At 33.5% G+C, this 20,178-nt stretch overlaps 3 protein-coding genes across 5 annotated transcripts; 1 reads left to right on the forward strand and 2 right to left on the reverse strand.

Annotated features, from left to right (window-relative positions):
- The first annotated feature begins 212 nt into the window (after positions 1-212).
- LOC116126670 lies at positions 213-3,559 on the forward strand. 2 transcript variants are annotated; one of them, XM_031412347.1, is made up of 6 exons: positions 213-345; positions 607-680; positions 1,836-2,900; positions 2,983-3,048; positions 3,127-3,325; positions 3,473-3,559. In XM_031412347.1, the coding sequence occupies exons 2-6, from the start codon at positions 678-680 to the stop codon at positions 3,535-3,537; spliced, it is 1,398 nt and encodes a 465-aa protein (XP_031268207.1). In that variant the 5' UTR covers positions 213-345; positions 607-677; the 3' UTR covers positions 3,538-3,559. The 2 variants fall into 2 exon arrangements, with proteins under 2 accessions (XP_031268207.1, XP_031268208.1); XM_031412348.1 differs by having other exon boundaries at positions 1,845-2,900.
- A 617-nt stretch (positions 3,560-4,176) lies between these two features.
- LOC116126671 (ras-related protein RABE1c-like) lies at positions 4,177-8,455 on the reverse strand. Of its 2 annotated transcripts, none has more exons than XM_031412350.1 (9): positions 8,331-8,455; positions 8,126-8,198; positions 6,813-6,885; positions 6,618-6,718; positions 5,484-5,549; positions 5,159-5,256; positions 4,819-4,881; positions 4,652-4,744; positions 4,177-4,537 (listed from the first exon to the last, which is right to left on the reverse strand). In XM_031412350.1, the coding sequence occupies exons 2-9, from the start codon at positions 8,196-8,198 to the stop codon at positions 4,457-4,459; spliced, it is 648 nt and encodes a 215-aa protein (XP_031268210.1). In that variant the 5' UTR covers positions 8,331-8,455; the 3' UTR covers positions 4,177-4,456. The 2 variants fall into 2 exon arrangements, with proteins under 2 accessions (XP_031268210.1, XP_031268209.1); XM_031412349.1 differs by having other exon boundaries at positions 8,126-8,234.
- A 7,264-nt stretch (positions 8,456-15,719) lies between these two features.
- LOC116126673 (40S ribosomal protein S15a-1) lies at positions 15,720-17,561 on the reverse strand. The gene is made up of 4 exons (XM_031412352.1): positions 17,453-17,561; positions 16,754-16,901; positions 16,479-16,639; positions 15,720-16,004 (listed from the first exon to the last, which is right to left on the reverse strand). The coding sequence occupies exons 2-4, from the start codon at positions 16,884-16,886 to the stop codon at positions 15,906-15,908; spliced, it is 393 nt and encodes a 130-aa protein (XP_031268212.1). The 5' UTR covers positions 16,887-16,901; positions 17,453-17,561; the 3' UTR covers positions 15,720-15,905.
- Between the last annotated feature and the right edge of the window lie 2,617 nt (positions 17,562-20,178).

Here is a 20,178-nt window from a genome sequence, read left to right on the forward strand (position 1 = left end):
GCCACGTGTTATGGTTACAAAGTCCACCCGTTCGTTTAAGATTCTTTTACTATTGCTATATCCAAAAGACCAAAAACTCCCTCAACAAGGTGGTTTCACAAGATCAACGGCTTGTATTCATCATCCACCATACACGTGTACGACAAAGATGACATGCAACCTTGACTTACTGATCATGCAGGTGTATTCTATTTTTATATTTCGAGAAAAAATCAAGTGCTCCTCACGCACACCACATTAACCGTTTGTTCTTTAATTTATCGTCGCCGGTATCGCTTCGCCGGAAATTCGAGGCGCTGCCGCCTACGATCAACTGTACGATCAGGTTTCCGGTGATCGTTGAAGGTACGCATACACAGTCGAACAATTATTTGTACACATTTATTGAGTTGAAATGAATTGCATGTAAAATTCTTAAAATCAAAGCACTTTTCTGAGAAATGAACGGCCGTTGTGGAATTTTTTGTGTTTACATAAGCTTTGTGTACTGTTACCGTGTAACGTTAATTTTCTATTTTGTAAGTGTCTCTGTGTGTGTTGTTTTTTTGAGAAAGAGCGTGAAGGATTTTGTTAGTAGGCTAAAACGACTGTCGTTTGTGTGTTCAGAGGTTGCTTGGAATTTTGAATGAAAGAAGAGTGGAAAGTGGAAAGTTTAGTGTACGGATTGAAGACGAAAAATGGTACGTTCTAGATTTTTTTTTGAAGCTTCTTGCAGTATTTTTTTAGTATTTTATTATTTATCTGTACTTCTTTAATTAGAACTTATATTTTAAATATAATAAGAAGAAAATTAGTTTAAATATATATCATGGAATGTGATTGTGAAAAGGGAAAACTTTAGTGTTTTAGTGAACATTCGAAGGTGAAATTATGCAGTGGACCTTGACTGAGTTTGGATAACAGTCTCTACTTGAGGTACTAATTGCGAATCAATTTTTAGTTCAATACTCAGAGCAGTATAGACAGTGCTTCGAAATCAGTTAAGTATTGGAGACTTCAGAACACATCTTTCATTGTTTTCAGTTGAAGCTACTCCAGGGAGAGTAAATTTGGAGGGTTTGCATTTATTACTTGTAGTATCTCTTTTTGAAGATTATTTTTTATCCACAAATTTGAGAAGAGTCTCCTTTATTGTAATTAACAAGTTAAATGATTTCTGGGAGCTAGTAAGTTAGGTTCCCATAGAATGCCAATCAATGGTGGTACTTGTGAAAGTATTTAGAAAGGATTTCCATAGTTGTTACAGAGAAATGCTTTTTGTTGCTTGAATATTGCCATTGGGCACGGTGAATGAGCTGGTTCCTAAAAAATGCTAGTGCCATAAATTTTTCCATTGGCTTTCTGTAAATGAATTGTTCCTGAATTTATAGATGCTATAAGTTTGCTGAATTTATTAAAGTATCCATTATACTGGTCTAACAACTTTCTCATCAAAAATTTTTTTTGTTTTGATGTGTAAATGTCAATCCTTATTGCTATTAGTGGGTAAAATATGGTTGGAAAGTGATATACCTATAAAAATAATTGTTTTATGTTTTATAGTAGAATTTGGTGCAAAATGATGGGGGACAAGGTTTTGTGAATTATTTTATTTATTTTATAGTAAATTTGATAATCAACAAGTGTACAATGGTCTTTTAAATATTATTGTTTTCAATGATATCGGTGAATATCTGTTTTGAGTTTTGAACATATATTACAATCAGAATTCAGTTTTGTTTACACAAAAGAGGGAAGAGCAACGGTAGTTGTATTCTGAGTTGTTGCCTGGATTAAAGTTTTTCATTGTTCTTGGTGAATGAAATGAGCAACTTCATAGTGATTGTTTCTAACAGTCTTTTCAGAACAAAGGATTTTGGATGGCAAAGGGTCCTGGGCATATAGCTGATGGAGATGCAGCATTTGATAATCCTTCCAGGATTGAACCAAAAAGGCCTCATCAATGGTTTGTCAGTACTGGTGAAGCAGAGCTGTTTCCAAACAAGAAGCAAGCTGTGCAAGCTCCAAACGACAAATCAAGTGTTGAAATATCTAATGCAAATGTTCCTTACTGGGGAAACACGTCTAATTTTCAATCAGTTCCAAACCAATTTATTGACCGGTTGCTTGGATCTGAATCTGCAAGGACCGTCGGTTTTACTGAAAGGAACTTATCTCCTGTTGGAACAGATGACATGAGAAGAAAGGGTATTGAGGAACATTTTGGAGAAGATGCATCAGCTGGATTGTCAATGTCTCATGCTATGGAAGATTCTGAAACATTTAGCTATGGTGGATATAGAAAAGTGAAAGTCAATCAGGTTAAGGACTCCAACAATGGTATGCATCCTCCAAAGGAACATAGTCTTGATATTGATAGTAATAATGACTTGTCTACAGCACATGCCTATAACAAGGAAATCCAAAGTAGTTATATGACAATGGGGCAAGCCTATAATAAGGAGGATGACAATGTTACATTGATGGGTCATACCTATAGTAGGGGGGATGTAAATATTAGATCAACAGGTCGAACTTATGGCAAGGTTGACGATGGTGCCATATCTTTTTCTGACACCTATCGGAAAGAAGATGCCAATATAATATCTTTTGTTGGATTTGATGACGAACATGATATTATCCCTGTGGGGCAGCCCATTAGTGGCTATGACCCACCATACTCTTCAGTTCAAACTTCAGAAGCAGCCTCTGGAAAGCAGTTGAATGCATCAAATGTGAATGCGTTTGCAGCCGTGCCTCGAGTTGCTAAATCAAAACTTGAATCTGTATCCAAGAATAAACTAGAGTTGAAAAGTTCCAGGAAAGAAGCTCCAAACAGCTTCCCTTCAAACGTTAGAAGTTTGATATCAACTGGTATGCTTGATGGGGTCCCTGTGAAGTATGTTTCTTTGTCACGGGAGGTAAATTCCCATTTTTTTTTGTCTGTTACTCTGATTTTTATGCTGTTTAGTGACTTATAGTTGTATCTTGGCATCTAACTAGGAGCTTCGTGGTGTTATAAAAGGCTCTGGTTATCTTTGTGGGTGTCAATTATGTAATTACAACAAGGTGAGTCGTTCAACTGTTTCTAAGTTTGCATGTGAAATTCTTGATGGCTAACAACTAGGATTTATGTGGTTGTATAAGGTGCTAAATGCTTATGAGTTTGAGCGCCATGCTGGTTGCAAAACAAAGCATCCGAACAATCACATATACTTTGAGAATGGAAAGACTATCTATCAGATAGTGCAAGAATTAAGGAGCACTCCTGAGAGCTTGTTATTTGATACAATTCAAACTGTTTTTGGTGCACCTATTAATCAGAAATCTTTTCGCATTTGGAAAGGTATGGATTCTTGTTTTGATTTTAAGAGTTCTCTGTATGCATTTGTATTTCCCTGACTTAGCGTGTCTGAGGATTTTGGTTGGGTGTGGAGTGGGTCTTGTTAAAAAGTTTTTTTCCTGCTTTGTATCATCTACTATTTTTCCACAGAGTCATTTCAAGCAGCGACTCGGGAGCTTCAGCGAATATATGGAAAGGAAGAACTGAACCTGTAAGATGCATAATGGGCATTTGGAAAGATGTAAGATAGAATAATCTCTGTGCATAGTAACAAGTATTTTGGTGGTAACTTATGTACTCTCTCATGATGAGCCAACTTAAGAGGTTTTTATTAGATTGGTGCACAATTGTTTAGGACTTACAATTGTGCTTCTTAGTTCATGGAGAACGATGTTTTTGACTTTTGATATACAAAAGGTGTGTAGTTAAGAATACAAGAAGAGAGCTTATGTAATTTAGGTTGGAGATGTAGGCCTTGTGTGGCAATGTGTCACATTTTGGTGTCATCAAAATTATTCTGTGGCAATGTAATCACCCTTTGGTCATTCTAGTTTCACATTTTGTTCTATAAATTATTATGTGACATAACTCTTAATCGTAATACTCTTCGATCATCGAGGTGTTTATTTTATCATTGTGTTTCTGTTTCATAAGTTAGTGGATTCTTGACATATTATTAGACATATCCAAATTTCATGGTCTTTAATTAATTCATAGAGAACTTTAAAAAAAGGGCAAATGGTGGCTTCCTGCAGCTTTCCAAAAAAAAAATAATAATTTCGAGGCAATTGCACCAGGATTTGTAAGGAAAACCAGTATTTTTTTTTTTCTTTCTAAAATTACAGAGACTAACAATATAAACATATATTATGACACAGTAAAGAGGCCGGAAGAAAAAAAGAAAAGAAAATCGTGTCAGAAGATACAAAGAACTGTTGCCACAAAATAAAATTCTCGATAATTAAAGACTACATTTCACACACTAAAGCAAGATTCAAAAGAATGACATAAGAAATATTACAAGCACCCATCATATTGTCAATCACAATTAGTTCTTTTGTTTTCCATTTACCATTTTCCTTTTCCATGTGTTACACCAGGATTTGCCTCCCGCTCAGAAATAAATTGAGCTTCTTAAGAACCACAGCAAGCTGATTTTTGGGAAGCTTGACCAGCCCCGCCTGCCTCTGCTTGATTAATCTTGATCGTAGCAGGCTGCAAACAAGACAAGAACATTTTAAGTCTACTGAAACAAGGTATAGTTTCTAAAGAGACCATTGAATTTCTTTTTAATCTCTTTTAATAAAATTCAGCAAGGTGTTCATATACCTCTGCCTTTGAATCAGTATCGGCAAGCCTTTGTTTTATATCCCTTGCTATTGAAAAGAAAACTTGCTCAACATTTAGATTTGTCTTTGCACTCTGCAGTACAGAATGTTTGTTAGATTAACCATCATCCACCCAACTAGCTTCAAAAATCACAAAGTGACACTTACAGTTTCAAAAAATTTGATACCATACTCATCAGCAAGTGCTTGGCCCTTAGAGGTAGGCACTGCCTGAAAACAATAAAATGCACAAAGTACCATCAGAACATTGAACATGAGCACTCCCATCAAAAGATAAAAAAGTTAAGGCACCAGCAAGAGAGAATAATTTATCCTATAAGATATAGATGCAAAAAATAGCCACTCTTCTTTTCTTTACAAATACACAGAAAAGGTCCATGTCCTTCCTGTGCATAGATGCACATATCACAAACTCACTCAGTAACTATACAGCAATGGAAAGATTAAAAAAAAAAAAAAAAAAAAAACAATATGCAAACTAGCATACCCTTTTGCTCTCATCCATGTCAGCCTTGTTCCCTACCAATATCTTGTTAACATTATCAGAAGCATGTTGTTCAATGTTGCGAATCCAGTTCCTAATGTCTGAAAAAGGTAAGAAGCCAAGTTGTATAAGAAAACTTAAGATAAACAGATAGATCCATATAATAAGGAAATTGTAGGGTAAAATCACTGCATTTCTGAACCATCCAACTCAGTGAAACAGAGGACCTTAAAAACATACAAATGTTAAGCAAAAAGATTTAACTTAAGAATGTGAAGGGACAACTATCCTAAGTATTAACTAATATAAGTAGGGGAATGAAGATTACTATTGAAAGATGATTCATCTGTCACATCATAGACCAGCAAAATTCCCATAGCTCCACGGTAGTAAGCTGTAAAAAGAGATAACAAAATAGAGTTACTAAAGCAAAATTCAAATGAAACATATACAGCTCTAGAAAATAGTGGCAACAATACCAAAGAACTAAGAAAACTCCACAAAATGAAACATTGGATCCATATTTGACTAGGACTAAAAGAATCAGATTAAAAATATCTACAAGCTTCCCTGCTGCCATTATATCAGGCATTAATGTTACTTCTAGTACCAAAGTATTAGCTCTGGTGTGTTCTATGCCACAACAAACTCATACACTGCCTCTCACACAATGTAACACTGATGCCTACCTGAATAAAAGAACCAGGAAGCTATTTGAATTTGAGTGATAACTAGAAAAAATAAAGTACGCAAACACTTGCTCACAAGTATTAATCAGAGCATTGCCAGCAGCTATGGAATAATCCAGTCAATTGGCTGAATGGCAGTATCTAAGACATCAACCAACCAGAAAGGAAGGGTGCTACCACTAGGACCTCTGTAGCTTAACATGCAGATCGCAATGATCTCCATGGACTAATAAAGCTGGACATAAACTAGTATCCCTATGTTTACTAAGAATCAAGCCCAACTCGCCATATTCTCCAGCCATGTTATGCTTAGTTTGATCTCCAGTTCCACTTGCACTTAGGAAGCCACATACCATTTCCACGAACCTACTAGTGGTATTTCAATGGGACAATTATTCTACAAACCAGATTTCTGTCCTCGGTTACACTCTTGCAACCATATCCACCTTCCAGAAATCTCTAAGGCTGCCCTCTTACCCTACACATGGAAGGTTTTCACTTTGTTGCAAAATTTTATTTGGTACACCTATTCCATGAAAAAACAGTTTTCAATGTTTCTTCCATATTTAAGAAAAACATAAAAATAAATAGGCTTATGAAATCAATAGTGTTCAGCTCGATCATCTCCAAGGTAAATAACAAATCTCAAATGCACCATGATTTTAGTTTTCTTTAAGTCATTCAAGTAACCTGTGATAAGCCGGGCAACTTCCATACATCTAATCTACCCTGTACGATTGAAATGAATGAAATTATAAAAACAAGATATTTACCAGTTGTGATTGTTCGAAACCGCTCCTGACCAGCTGTATCCCAAATTTGAAGCTTGATCCGTTTTCCATCAAGCTCAATGGTTCTTATCTTAAAATCAATGCTGGATGAGATAGAATGACTGTGTCAAGACTAGGAATTCATAAGAGGCAAATCTAGATACTACAGTATAACTCCACAATTCAGAGAATACACACCCAATGGTGGTGATAAAACTGGTGGTGAATGAACCATCTGAGAAACGCAAAAGAAGGCAACTCTTACCCACACCTGCAGAGGTACTAACAAAATGAAGATTAAAAGGCAAAATTATTAATGCAATTTTGTCTGAAGCAAACACAAGCTACAAACAGAAACTAGATGAGACTTCTTGTCTGAGATCCTCACTATTTAAAATATGAAGTTTAGAAATAAAAATTTAAACAAATTAAACTAAAGAGAAAAAAGAAGATATGCCTCAAAGGTTCCAGAAGCTATCCATTAAGGCAAAAGGAAAATCAGAAACATGTTACTAAACAATCAACTTGCTTTGATGTATAACTTTCACATAAGATAATTGTCCTGAACATAAACTAATTAGAATCCACCAAATATTATCAGAATTGTAAAGGAGTGTTTGGGCTCACAATATGTCAAATTAGCTTTAACAGAAACATCTTACTCACTTGTAGAGAGCCAAAAACTAAACAAGTTGTTCTCATAATATTAGGAAAAATTCTACTATACCCAATGGTATGAATACCAGGTAATATTCAAACCACCCGATAAAGATGAACAGATATTAATAAAATAATAAATCCTTAGACAATGGTGTTCTCCCCCAATATGATATTGTTTTAAGTATTATGGAATGATCCGTGAACTATAACACATCGTTTCACTGAAAGGGAAAAGAAGAGAGCAACCAATCCAGTAACACCCAAGCTATACCAAAGGTCAAAAGAGCTCCAAAAAATACATTTAAAGTCTAAAACAAATGAGTCGTCCAAATATCATTTCTGTTTGGTCCTTGAATCTCCACAATCAAGAAGTAAACTGTAAAATTAATTAAATAATTAATATAATTACCTCACCGTTATAGTTACTAGTAAACTAGTTCAAAGTCCAAAAGCCAAGTTCTAGTGAAACACACTCAAAAAGGTTTATAGGTTTGAAAAATGAACAAGGAAGCAAGCATTTCATGAGGAAACAGCATCATTTTGATCAATTAAGACATAGAAGATCAACTTCACGTTTTCGAACTAACTACGGCCAAACTGCTTCTTAACATATAAATGTTAATAAAAAATAGAATAATTAAAATCCTCTTCCAAACTAGATCCTTTAACACAAATGCAAACTAAATCTCAGCAATGAAATTGAATCATTAAATGCAATCAGATCTTAGTCAATTCAGAGAAATGATAACCTAAACAAGTTTTAAACTCATAATGCAACCTAGGCAAACTTTGATCAGTTTGTTTCTCGCGAAAACCACGAGAAAATAAAAAGGAAAAAACAAATGACGCACCGCTATCGCCAATCAATAGAAGCTTAATGAGATAATCGTAGTCAGCTCTAGCCCTCGCAGGTGGAGCAGCCATCTATGATAGAAATCAACCAAAAAAATTTCTACCTCTCTGCACATCAACACAAAAACGACAAATCAAAACGCCGAAAACGACACAACACATCCATATTCAGTCATGCAAAAGAAAATTTTATAAAAAAATTACCAGATCAGAAAAAAGTTAGAAAGTTTAGAGAGACAGAGAGGTTTGCTTGGTTGAATTTGAATGGAAATGAGATTTAAGTTATGATAGGTTCACCACCAGCTACAGGGTTACAAAACCAATTAAACCTCTCCGAAGAAGGTGGGTGGGGTGGCTAAAATGCGCCTTGTTTTTAAATGGCTTTTTGGGTGCGCCGATTACCTCCCTGCGCACGCTAGCAAGTCCTTTAAACACCAGCAAATGGACAAGTGGTGTGTTTTTATACTCTCTACTCGTTTATTTGGAACCAATGAGACTGTGACATCTTTTATAAAGCTTCTCTGAGCTGGCATCCTAATCATCACCAGAATAGTTCTTCCATAGACCATTCTTTTTTCTTTTGCATTTACTGAAATTATTAAGACTGACAGCCTTATTGATCTTGATACATTCTCTTAAAATCAAATATTAAATATAATTGATGATTATTTATTTCTAGACAGATTTTTTTGATGTAACGCGAAATTAATTAATTAAGTATAATCTAAGATTTTTATGAAATGATTTAATAATGGACCCATTCAAATTTATTAAGTAAAAAACTTAATGAGGTTATGTGACCCAGTTTGATTGACCTGGTTTTCTTTTTTATGGAAAAAGAAATATTGGTGTGTTTCAAGAACTACAAGATATAATATGGGTTAAAGTATCTTGAATGATCGAGTAGTTTGATAGAGACTCTTAGGTATAATAAGAAATACTAAGTTTAAGTCCTTCCTTGAATGCTAATAGGGTTACCAATGAGCTATTATTCGACCTATAGTTTCAACCTCCAAAGTATCAATGAAATAGTTAAAGTGCGTATAAATTAACCCGGACGAAATTGATTGCCAAATCTTCAAGTGGTGTGTTTAAATATAAATCAGTAATGACTAATGAATGTCAGGATGAATATAAGATAACAAGGAACTTTGTAATATAACATATGAATTTAAAATTAAACTAAGATTATATAATATACTATGACTTTCATTAGTCACCATACGTTTTATTAAATTAAATATAATTAACAACTTTCACAAGTAATCCTTTAAACAAAGATTAATATTACGGTAAATATTGATTTATCTATTACCTGCATGGTAGATGTATCTACTTAGGTGCAACAGTTCTTTCTGAGACAATTATTTAGCAAAAAAATAACTTTTTTTTTAATAACCAAAGATGTTCGAGTCAACTTACGTGTACTTCAATTAATCATCTGGGACCCTAGAATTACTGATCAAATAAGAACTTCAGTGACTACCCCTATTAACAACTAAAGCAAAAAAAAGAACTTAGAGTTCTGCAACTACTCATTTGTAAACTGAGTTATATATTTCAATTTCTCAGCAACACCAAATTATAAAAGAAAATTTGAAACGGGGAGTTCATTTACCATGCTTTTGGGGCATAAAAGGTTCTTGGTTGCAGAGACACTTAAAACATTTTTTTTTATATTGCTTTTGGAATTGAAAACAATAAGAATCTAGCTGGAGTATTATCTGTGTTTTTGGGCAATGGGGCCTTTGCGAATCTGCATTATTAACATTTGATAATTGATCTTTAATTATCTACCAGACAATAAATTTTATAGTTTGTAAAAAGTTGACATTTTCTTTGTAAACTTTCTAGCAACTTTTCAACAATCAAACACTGAAAAAATAAATTATATTGGACTTGAGTACTTAACCAATATTGGGCTTTACAGCCTTATTATATATATATAAACGGTGGTCGGTCCACTTATTAATTTAGGATACATCGCCAATCTTCCTCTCCTGATAAATATAATATTAAGCCCATATGCTCATCTCAAAGGCCGAAGCTTGAAAGAATATGCTAACTCTAAGAATTAATTAAAAAAAAAAAAGTGTACAATAAAATTAAGAAAAAAATCCTCTTGGAATCAAACTTTTGATTAATGGAAAAAGAATATTAGGATTATTTTTAAGAGTAAAAGACTTTTTTCCCACCCAAGGTTTGCCTTAAACGACACTTTCTCCCCTAAAAAGTTTTAAAATACCACCTTCTCACTCAAAGTTAATATCCAAAATACGCTTTACTTTCTCAGTCGACGTTCGGCGAGTTATCAAGCCAAGGTAAAAGGGATTTTGTAGAAAGAAGACTAAAGATTCAAATGATTGTGATAAAGAGAATTTTCGCCGTTAGAATCGGCCGGAATTGGATTTAGGTAGAAACGGAATATTAACTTTGGATGAGAAAATGGTCTTTTGAAACCTTTTGGGTGGGAATGTGTCATTAAGGAAAACCTTGGGTAGGAAAAAGTCGTTTACTCTATTTTTAATATAGAATTTAAGAGAGGTTTTAATGAGTTGAAACATGTTATTAAAGTGAGTTATAAAGAAACTGAGTAGGGAGAATGGGTCTAAATTCTGAGAACTTGGCCCGAAAATGGGTATAAATTCTGAGAACTTTCTTGGAAAGTATCTTTTGGTATGTTATATTACATATATATATATATATTACACAAATAAAGTCCAAAATACAGTGACATGGCAAAATATGAAACCAATAGCCAGAAGGGCAATTTACTAAGAGTTCCTGCTTTCACATGTATCCCACTCTTTGGCCATTATAATCATAAAAATAACAAAAGTTGATGGGAAAAAAAAGGGGGCATCAACTTAATGCTTCAAGCATATACTTAGAAGATCCTCTTCCCACAAACTTAATCCGCTTCCTATAAACCCCTCTCTAACCTCTCTTTCATTCTTTCTCTTTTAACCAAACCATCATCTCCATGCTTCATCTTCTTCAACTACTGCAAAGCTGATTTATCCCATGTGATGCTTCTTCTGATGGCATCCTTCACTGCTCAGAACGCTGATGATGAGATTAGTGATGATGATCATCACATGAATATTAATCTTGGCCGTTGAAGTTTGTTTTCACAGATGGGCAACTATCTACCCCTTTGGCAGTACGTACATCTACAGGATGAGATATAATGCTTATGTGGTTCAAGCATGCAATATTGCTATCACCAGATAAGCTATTTTTGTAGAAAATAAAAAACCTTTTTTTTTTTTTTTTTGGTTTAATTTTGTTTTGTTTATGTTATGAGTACTGAGCTTGGATGAAACATTAATGTTGAAGCTCAAGTTTATTAATTATATGAGCTTGTTCTAGTGTTTCCTTCCTTGGATTTATTGGATATGTCATCTTTATTTACTCTCTGTTATCGTAATATATATTATATTATATCGTGTGTCATGTTTGATTTTAAATTAGATCAAATTGTTAACAATGATGGTAAACAATGTGATTCATCAGAAGGAGCTTAAAAATTCAAGGGTGCCTTATTTTAGTCTTTCCTTCTGCAATATAGAAGGTTAAAAGGTGGCAACCACCGTTGGATGATCTAATGATAAAAAAGTAAAATAAGATTTTATAAATTTCTGAGTTCGAGTCCCTGGAGGCTCTAATAGAGGTGACCACTGAAATGGTTATCTGGTCGTCAACTTCAGGATCCTATTGGGCAAGGCATCAATAGTTTTTGGGAGAAATGTTTTGATCTATTTAATTATTTCGGGCTTGTACAATGAGAAGTCTAAGGTGGTCGAATTGCTACACAAAGAAGATGCAATGAAGAAGGGAACCTAGGAACTTAGGAATAGACATACCACTTTAATTATTCCAATCCTTGATTGAATTTGACAATATGAAAATCTGGTTGAAGGCCTGGCCCGATGAAATCTAGTTAAAGGCCTGACCCAAAACAAAGTTGATGTACTACCAAAGCTGTAAAACCTGGAAGTTCAGTTCCGTATGTGAAGTAATACTAATAGAGGTATTTAATTAAAATACTTCTCACGATTTTCTCTTACAAACATCATAATTTTTTTTTACAAATATTAATATGGTAGTTTATAATTAATCAGTTCATATTTGGTTAAACAAGACTCATTGTTAGACAAACAAAATCTATTACGAACTGACCAATTACGAATTGACACGTTATATTTATGAGAGAAAATTAATAAAAATGGTTTATAAATACCTATTACTATTAAAATATTGATGTGACAAAACACAATACAATGACATGTCATATCATATGTCACATCAATTAGACATGACTTTGTTTTCAATATACTGCCTTCTAAATTTTAGCTGACTAATAACGTAATTAATGTAATTATAATTCACTCTCAACCTAGTAATTCACGATAGGACATATAGCCACATAAAAACATATGATTCAATTGAACTCACTCAACTTATAAAACAAATAAAAAAAGTCTTTATATTTTATAGAATTTACAATTTTGACCCATTAAAAATGAATTATTGATTAACATTTTTTTTTTTTTTTTACTTTTCTTTCCTCTTCCTTTCCGCATATTTTCTCCACATTATCTATTTTTTTGGCTACATACTCAAGGCAACTCCTTTGCATTAAAGGTAAAATGATGCTCCCCCTTTTTTTTTTTTCCCCTTAATTAAATTCTTTTCTTTTATCTTTCTTAATTAATAAAAAATCATTAGTTATGAGTTTTTATTGAATTTAATAAATAAGTTTTAAATTAGAAGATTAACTTCCTATATTTTGATGTGGGTTCTGATTTAATCTTATTTATTTTGAGGTATAGGTTAATTAGTTGTTATTTAAAGTTGGGTTTAATAAATTTTGGTTAGTTATTGAGTTAATTTTGAATGGTTTGAATAATTGATGAAACGGTAAGTCGTAGAAATTTGAGGATTTGGTGTAATCTTGATATATTAGTTAATTGTTTGATATTTAGAGTTGGATTTGATAAGTTTTCATAGGTCTATGAGTTGAACTTTACTGGTTTAGTAGAAATTGTTAAAAAAATTTAAGTTATAAGATTTGGAGTTTCGATTTATAATTAATGTTTTGACCAAAAAACCTAGCTACGTCCCTACTCACAATTGGTCAACCCGCATATGGGTCCAATTGTGAGCTGATACATCAGAGTTGTGAGATTGGGTTGTAAACCAATATTTATTGTATTGATAAATGTCAAAACACTATCTTTTTCGCTCTTAATTTAATATGTATATAGAAGACAAAAAAAAGTTAAAATAATAATTTTCATGTATTTTTCATACATATTATTAGGTAAAGATAAGTAAGACTATTATCAACTGTTAGAGTTGTAAACTATTATTAAATGGTTGCATGATTCGATAGAAAACTCTTGAATGTATTATTTAAGAGGTCTTGAGTTTAAATCCTTATTCTATTGTTAATAAGGATAACCATTGAATTTGGAACATTTCTCTTTAATTATTAATTTAAATTTTTTGATAATTTGTCTAATATATTAAAAAAAAAAGAGAGAATAAAATCCAAGGATATTTTCTTTTTTAATATTAGAAAAAATTATATATATATATGCCCCGAAGGATAACCCTTCTTAATTTTTATTTTTATTTTAATCCTCTAAACACCATAAACTCATTTGCTTCCAGAAATGTGTTGTCGAATGCCGTGATCAACTAGCTAGTAAGCTTTCTGTTGTTAATGTTTAATCGGGGTTTGTCTTTTGACAAGAGGACCAAGCAAAACAGCTAAGATCTCGCTAAAAACCGGTACCTTTACAATTATTCTGCATCATAAATGCTTGATGTAGCTTTAACTGCGATTAATAAATAGCATTTCGTAAAATTTTCAGAGTTAACAATGAAGAGAACGCGGCGGAGCCGTGAACCTACCCGAGATCAGGTTCTTCTTTTTCTGTCTCTGTTTTTGTTATATAGCTAATTTTTCATGTCAAAAGACAAAATTTTGGCTTCACATCACGCCAAGAACTCGGTTCCGCACATCTAAATGACTAGTATAATATGTATATGTTATTTTAAAGCTAGCTAATGGTTTTGACTGATATTTATTTGGTAGTTTAGAAAGTAAGCTTTTCGTTAATGTAATTTGTGAGATTAAATGTCTGAGTTCTCTTTGTTAATTTTTATTAGTTATTTCTCCAGCAGGAGAACACAGAAGAAGTTTTGGTGGATTTGTTCAGTATACTTCCAGATGATATTGTTGTCAATATAATTCGTCGGTTAAGTTTTAAGGAAGCTGCAATGACTAGTGTTCTTTCGTCTAGATGGAAATACTTGTGGAGATATAGAACTAACCTTAACTTTAATGCTCCAAGGAAGCTGTGGAATGTTAACAAAGTGAATATAGTTGACCCTGAAGAAAAAAGGTTCCAGTACATCAACTGGGTGAATCATGTTTTAGCATCAATATAAATGAATTTACAATACGCTTTGGGTTGTTTGACTCTCATCAGAGTACCATTACTAATTGGGTTAGCACAGCTATAGCGAAGGGAGTTCGAAAGCTTGAGTTGGATTTTCATCAAATTTTGGGAGAGAGTCGGTAGCTATATAGATTTCTGCTGGATTTTTTTAACAATCTTAAAAGTCCCAGTGGGTTATCCAGTATCAAGTCTCTACAGTCTCTTTCTTTAGTTCGTGTGGAGGTTACCAGAGAGATTCTTGAGTTTTTTGTATACAATTGTCCACTTCTTGAGCGATTAAATGTGGAATACTCCTCACATTTATCAGGTTTAAAGGTTGTTGGGCCATCAATCCGATTGAAGTATCTAAAGCTTCACTGTTGCTTCTCAGTTGAAGAAGATGAAATTACTGCCCCCAGCCTTTTGTCATTTAAATTTTGTGGATCACAAATCAGGTTAAATGTTGAGAATGTTCCCCTGCTTCTTGATGTATCAATTGGTGCGAGGAACCATGTTCTACTGCGTAATCTTATAGGTCCAATTATAAGCCTCTTCCCTCAATTAGAGACTTTGGAGTTGCTGTTGAATTTGACTGCGATTAGTAACTCTCAACTAAGGATTTGTTTTCTAACATAACTTTTAAATTATATTATCTCATGAAAAATGTTATCCTTACAAAGACAATACAAAAAAAGTTAACATTAACAGGAAGGAAAAAACAAAGAAAAAACAGAAAAATAGAGAAAGAGAGAGAGAGAGAAATCATGAAGATGAAAGATAAAAATTGTCTTTATATGCCCTCTTTGTTTTTGTCTTTGTAAGACTAGTATTGCTCTTATTTTATACCTGATTCTTATTTTTTATTTGCTTGCCTTGCCACGGTTCAAACTAAGAATTCTTTTCTACTGATCCCAATACATAAGGGTTTATAGTGTTTTGAACTTCACTTTAATCGCATGTCCACATGTCCCCTAAAAATTCTATGTATTATAATTTATAATATTAAAGACAACAAAATTAAGTTTTACTAGGGCATCTCAAAGATGTGATAGGTCGTCATTAATCAGTACAGGAAAGAATGAAATAAATGAGCGGCTAGGTAAAATTTCGATATGTAGAGATAATTAGGCAAAACAACAACTGCAAATAGATAAAAGCGCATTACGCAACCAAACCCCAAACTTGCATTTAAGCACAATACTAAATCAACAAAAAGGTATACCATAAAATCATCCCAAAATACAAATAAGCATATGATTTCCAACACTCAAAAAGGAAAAGCTACTCAGTAGTAAGGCAAAATTCCAAAAGTTTCCTCACTTTTGCTTCAATAAAAGAAACCGAGTACTTTGCCACCAACATTCTTTCTCCTAGCTTCTTCGTGATCCATGATGCCAGCAGATGTTGTCAGCACAATATACCCAAACTGCCAATTTTATCAGTTTTATCAGGACACTTATTTAGTAAAAACAATAAATTGACCACCAGTTGGCAGTACCCATGACAGAAAATTCACGAAATGCAAGTGGTTGATATTCTTAACAATAAGTTGTTACCACAACTCAGTCAGACCCACACCCTTCCCCATCAGGCACAGAGAATAGGAAGAGCAATTCCTCATGCAAGTCCAGGCACATGTTTAGAGGTTCTTGTCTATTCATATACAATTATATCATTAAACATCTAACATGCAACCATCCCCCGTATCTATCCGCAGATTAACCATCATTTTTTCCCATGTGATTTTACAATATAAGCTAGCTTGCCACTCTTACTTTACATCAGAATTTTTTTTTTTTTTTTTCAATTAAAACCCTTAATAGTCCTGCACACTACCATTATTATATCCATTACAAACAATCTATTCCAAAATAAGTTGGGGTTTAAAGACCAAACTAACCTGTCTTGAAGGAAGCAGCCTTGCAGTCCAGCCCTCAATCTCTTTGACCCCGACATCAAAACGAGGACTGATTACCCCACATTTGTTCAGTCTTCCATTCAATTCCACCACAATTTTTCCAGATCTGTGATCATCAACATACTCAAACTCTCCAATGTAACCTATAAAACCAATTTTCACGAAATAATGAGGACACATATATTCAATTATCCAAATAGTTTCAGTGAAACATGAATAGAAATGAGAAAAAAACTATAACAAAAGAATAAGCAAACCATGTTTCTGCATGACCAAAAGAAACTTGATAATCACTTTTGAAGATGGTCTGATCATGACCTGTCGTTTCCCTCTCTTCTCTGCATTATACATGCTCTTAAGAGCATCATTCAAGACACTAACTCTCACCATCCTCACAAAAGCAAGCTGCCATTAATATCAGAGAGCATTAACCCCTTTCGTAAACAAAATTACACAACCTAAAGATATCTATAAAAACAGTAAACAAATTCAATGAGGCAAATTAGATAATCTACTTTTCACTTATGAAATAAGTTGTGGAAGTCTATTGACTTAAATTGTTCTAACAAACTCACTTCTTTAGTGACACTTTCTTTTACAACATCTTGGGAACAAGAAACTCATTCGTGTTTTTCTAACACCTAAAGATTCATTCCACGAATTCTCTTCCATTCAAGAATTTTTTTTAAACAAAAACATTCAGTAACAAATGATTTCATTTATCCTAACTTTGATCTATCACAATCAAATCGTACCAGCTCCTCAAAGCCAATAATAATCAATAGACTAGATAAAAAACATAAACAAAAATTCCAAATTGAACATGTTGCTGCCCTATAACAATGAAGCAATAATTTCCGGATAAAACAGACACTAGCTCAAACGAGAAACAAAAATAAGAATGAAAAAGCAAATCAGATCCGTTGAATGTAGCGATAAGTTGTTAATAGTTTTACCTCAGAGCAGAAACAGCGGCTGCGGTTTGAGGCTTCAAAAGAGTGAAGAAGCGCAGAGAGAAATAGAAGAAGTAGGGTTTTTGTTATAGGAGGCGTTGAAAGGGAGAGTTTTATTAGGGCTTATTTGGACCCTGGACAGGAGGATATTTTACAAAAATGTCCCAAGTTCGGGTGCACCTCGTGGGCCTGGACTCATTGGTGGGGTGATTAGGCCCTATTGAGACGAAGCATTTTGATAGGCATGGGAGAAATATCATATCAACCCTAAATGTTTCCAAAACATCACTTTCGGTGATAATGTCTCATTTTTTATCAAATGGATCCTGAAAGTTGCAAAAATACATCCTTTCTATCATCAATATGGCTATTATCCCAAAATGTTGAATCTGACCGAAATGAATTACTAATATCTTAATGACTTCAAAGTCGCAATTTTGACAGCAATATCTTTTTATTTTTTATGATTAATGTGTCTAGACCAACTTATACGCACCTTAACTAATCTCCTAGACCCTTAAACTATGGACCGGATAAAAGCTTCAACCTCTATTAGCATCCGAGAGGGGATTCGAACTCATAAATTCTTAAGTAATATACTTAAAATCCTTATCGAATCAGTCAGCCATCTAGAGGTAGTTGACACCAGTATCACTTTGTAGTTTCCCCAACATTTTTTACTTTTTTTTTTTATGTATTTTAAGTAGAATGTTGCCGCTTCTTTTCATACCTTTTGTCATATCTATAAAGTATTCATCGTCTAAGTGATAATTTTGGAAATGCTAGAGGTTATTTGTGTTAACAAAAAATGAAAAATTCATCGTCTGTTAATTATATACATTTATTTTTCTTTTTTCGCTTTTTCATTTAAACATCAATGTCATTAATTTAGTTTGAATATTAAATCAATGGATGCTAAATGACAAAGGCTTGCTGTGCACATGATATCCGATGTGGGATTTGCAATGTAGCAACGGAATGATATTATACATATGGGATAAAAGGTAAAATTGTTTTCACAACATAAGATGACTCTTATTTTTGTTAATTATCATTATCATCTCTTAAGACTTGGTAGTTATGAATGGATTGAATAATATATTTTACCCGCTTGTAATTATAAAGGCTTCATTTGGTACACTCTTTAAAATACTATTTTGGTTTTCCTAATAAAGTTAAACAGAAAATTGGTCTTTGGTTCTCTTATTCTTAAAATATTATTCTATATTATTCAATTTCTTTTAAACCTCCTAAATTTGTTAATTTAACTAAACACCCTAAAAAAATTTTAAAAATTGACAAAAACACCCTAGCAACCCACATTTACCAGATTCTGACCACCACCGCCGGAATCTAGTATAATGGCACACTATCGGCTGAATATGGCCGGTAGTGTGCCGATCTAGCTTTTTTCGGCCATAACCAGTCATTGACAACCAAATGCAATCAGATCTGACCGTCAATAGCCAGATCTAGTCGGGAAAAGGCCAGATTCACCGTGGATCTGGTAAAAAAAGGTCATATCAACGCACGATCGGCCAGATCTAGTCGGTCATGCACCGATACAGCGACTCCAGCCACCCTCAGACGGTGGTGGCGGGTTGTTCATATTTAATGGTGGATTGGGGGTGTTTTTGTTAATTTTTAATATTTTATTATAGGGGTGTTTAGTAAATAAACAAATATATCGGGATATTTTTGTTAATTTTCAAATCCTACATCGTAATACCCATCTAATTTTACTTTTTTCAAACTATTATTCTAAAAGGTATCAGAATAATGAATCAAACGGAGCCAAAATCTCTTACAATATGTAACAATACAATTAATCAATGAGAAGATGTCACATCAACGTGAGTGAAATACACTTATTTCTTTTTATTGCCTTATTGTATGAAATATTTTTTCGATTGTGACAAATGTAAAATTAAAAAGGTGTATGTGTTATTATCTTATTATAGCGTATTATTAATAGACAGTTTAATTGCGATTGCATTTTGAGAAGCTTTTGTGTATTTTCTTATATTGAAATTGGTATGTTCATCTCATTTTTTACATCTCTAAGTGTTGTAATATTATTTTAAATATTATGGCTCCGTTTGGTTCCCTTTTGAGAATACTACTATTAGTAAAGTTAAATAGTAAAATTGCAAAAACTCACAATATTATTCAACTTTTTTTAAACCCCTTAAATTTGTTAATTTAATTAAATACCCCTAAATAATTTTTTTTTAATTATAAAAACACCCCAGCAACCTACGTTTTACCAGATTTCGGCCAACACCGCCGGAAGATTGCCGGAATCTGGTAAAACGGCACACTACCGACTGAATCTGGTCAATAGTGTGCCGATCTAGCCTTTTTCGACCAGATCCACGGTGGATATGGCCAGAAAATGTCAGATCTTTGGCCGTAGCCAGTCGTCAACAATGGCCAACATATGGTCGTCGTTGACGAGCAAATGCGGCCAGATCCACCTTGGATCTAGCCGGAAAAGGTCATATCGGCCCACGACCAGCAAGATCCAGCCGGTCATGCGTCGATACGGCCACCCTCCGGCGGTGGTGGCTGGCTGTCATATTTTTTGGGTGGGTTGGGGGTGTTTTTGTTAACTTTTAATGTTTTATTATGGGGTGTTTAGTAAATAAATAAATATAAGGGGTATTTTTATTAATTTATAAATCTTACATCGTAATACCCGCCCAATTCAACTTTGTTTTAACTTTTTT

Source organism: Pistacia vera, unplaced genomic scaffold (genome assembly GCF_008641045.1).
Source record: "Pistacia vera cultivar Batoury unplaced genomic scaffold, PisVer_v2 Contig182, whole genome shotgun sequence".
Lineage (NCBI taxonomy): Eukaryota > Viridiplantae > Streptophyta > Magnoliopsida > Sapindales > Anacardiaceae > Pistacia > Pistacia vera.

Excerpts from the sequence above, each read along its gene's own strand:
- LOC116126670 (XM_031412347.1), top strand. Across the intron at positions 3,049-3,126 it reads AATTATGTAATTACAACAAG|GTGCTAAATGCTTATGAGTT; the intron begins GTGAGTCGTTCA and ends TGGTTGTATAAG. Across the intron at positions 3,326-3,472 it reads ATCTTTTCGCATTTGGAAAG|AGTCATTTCAAGCAGCGACT; the intron begins GTATGGATTCTT and ends ATTTTTCCACAG.
- LOC116126671 (XM_031412350.1), bottom strand. The coding sequence starts at position 8,198 with ATGGCTGCTCCACCTGCGAGGGCTAGAGCTGACTACGATTATCTCATT. Across the intron at positions 6,719-6,812 it reads AGTTTTATCACCACCATTGG|CATTGATTTTAAGATAAGAA; the intron begins GTGTGTATTCTC and ends TATCTCATCCAG. Across the intron at positions 4,745-4,818 it reads GTATCAAATTTTTTGAAACT|AGTGCAAAGACAAATCTAAA; the intron begins GTAAGTGTCACT and ends TCTGTACTGCAG.
- LOC116126673 (XM_031412352.1), bottom strand. The coding sequence starts at position 16,886 with ATGGTGAGAGTTAGTGTCTTGAATGATGCTCTTAAGAGCATGTATAAT. Across the intron at positions 16,640-16,753 it reads TTTGGTCATGCAGAAACATG|GTTACATTGGAGAGTTTGAG; the intron begins GTTTGCTTATTC and ends TTGGTTTTATAG. Across the intron at positions 16,005-16,478 it reads GGCTGCTTCCTTCAAGACAG|TTTGGGTATATTGTGCTGAC; the intron begins GTTAGTTTGGTC and ends TAAAATTGGCAG.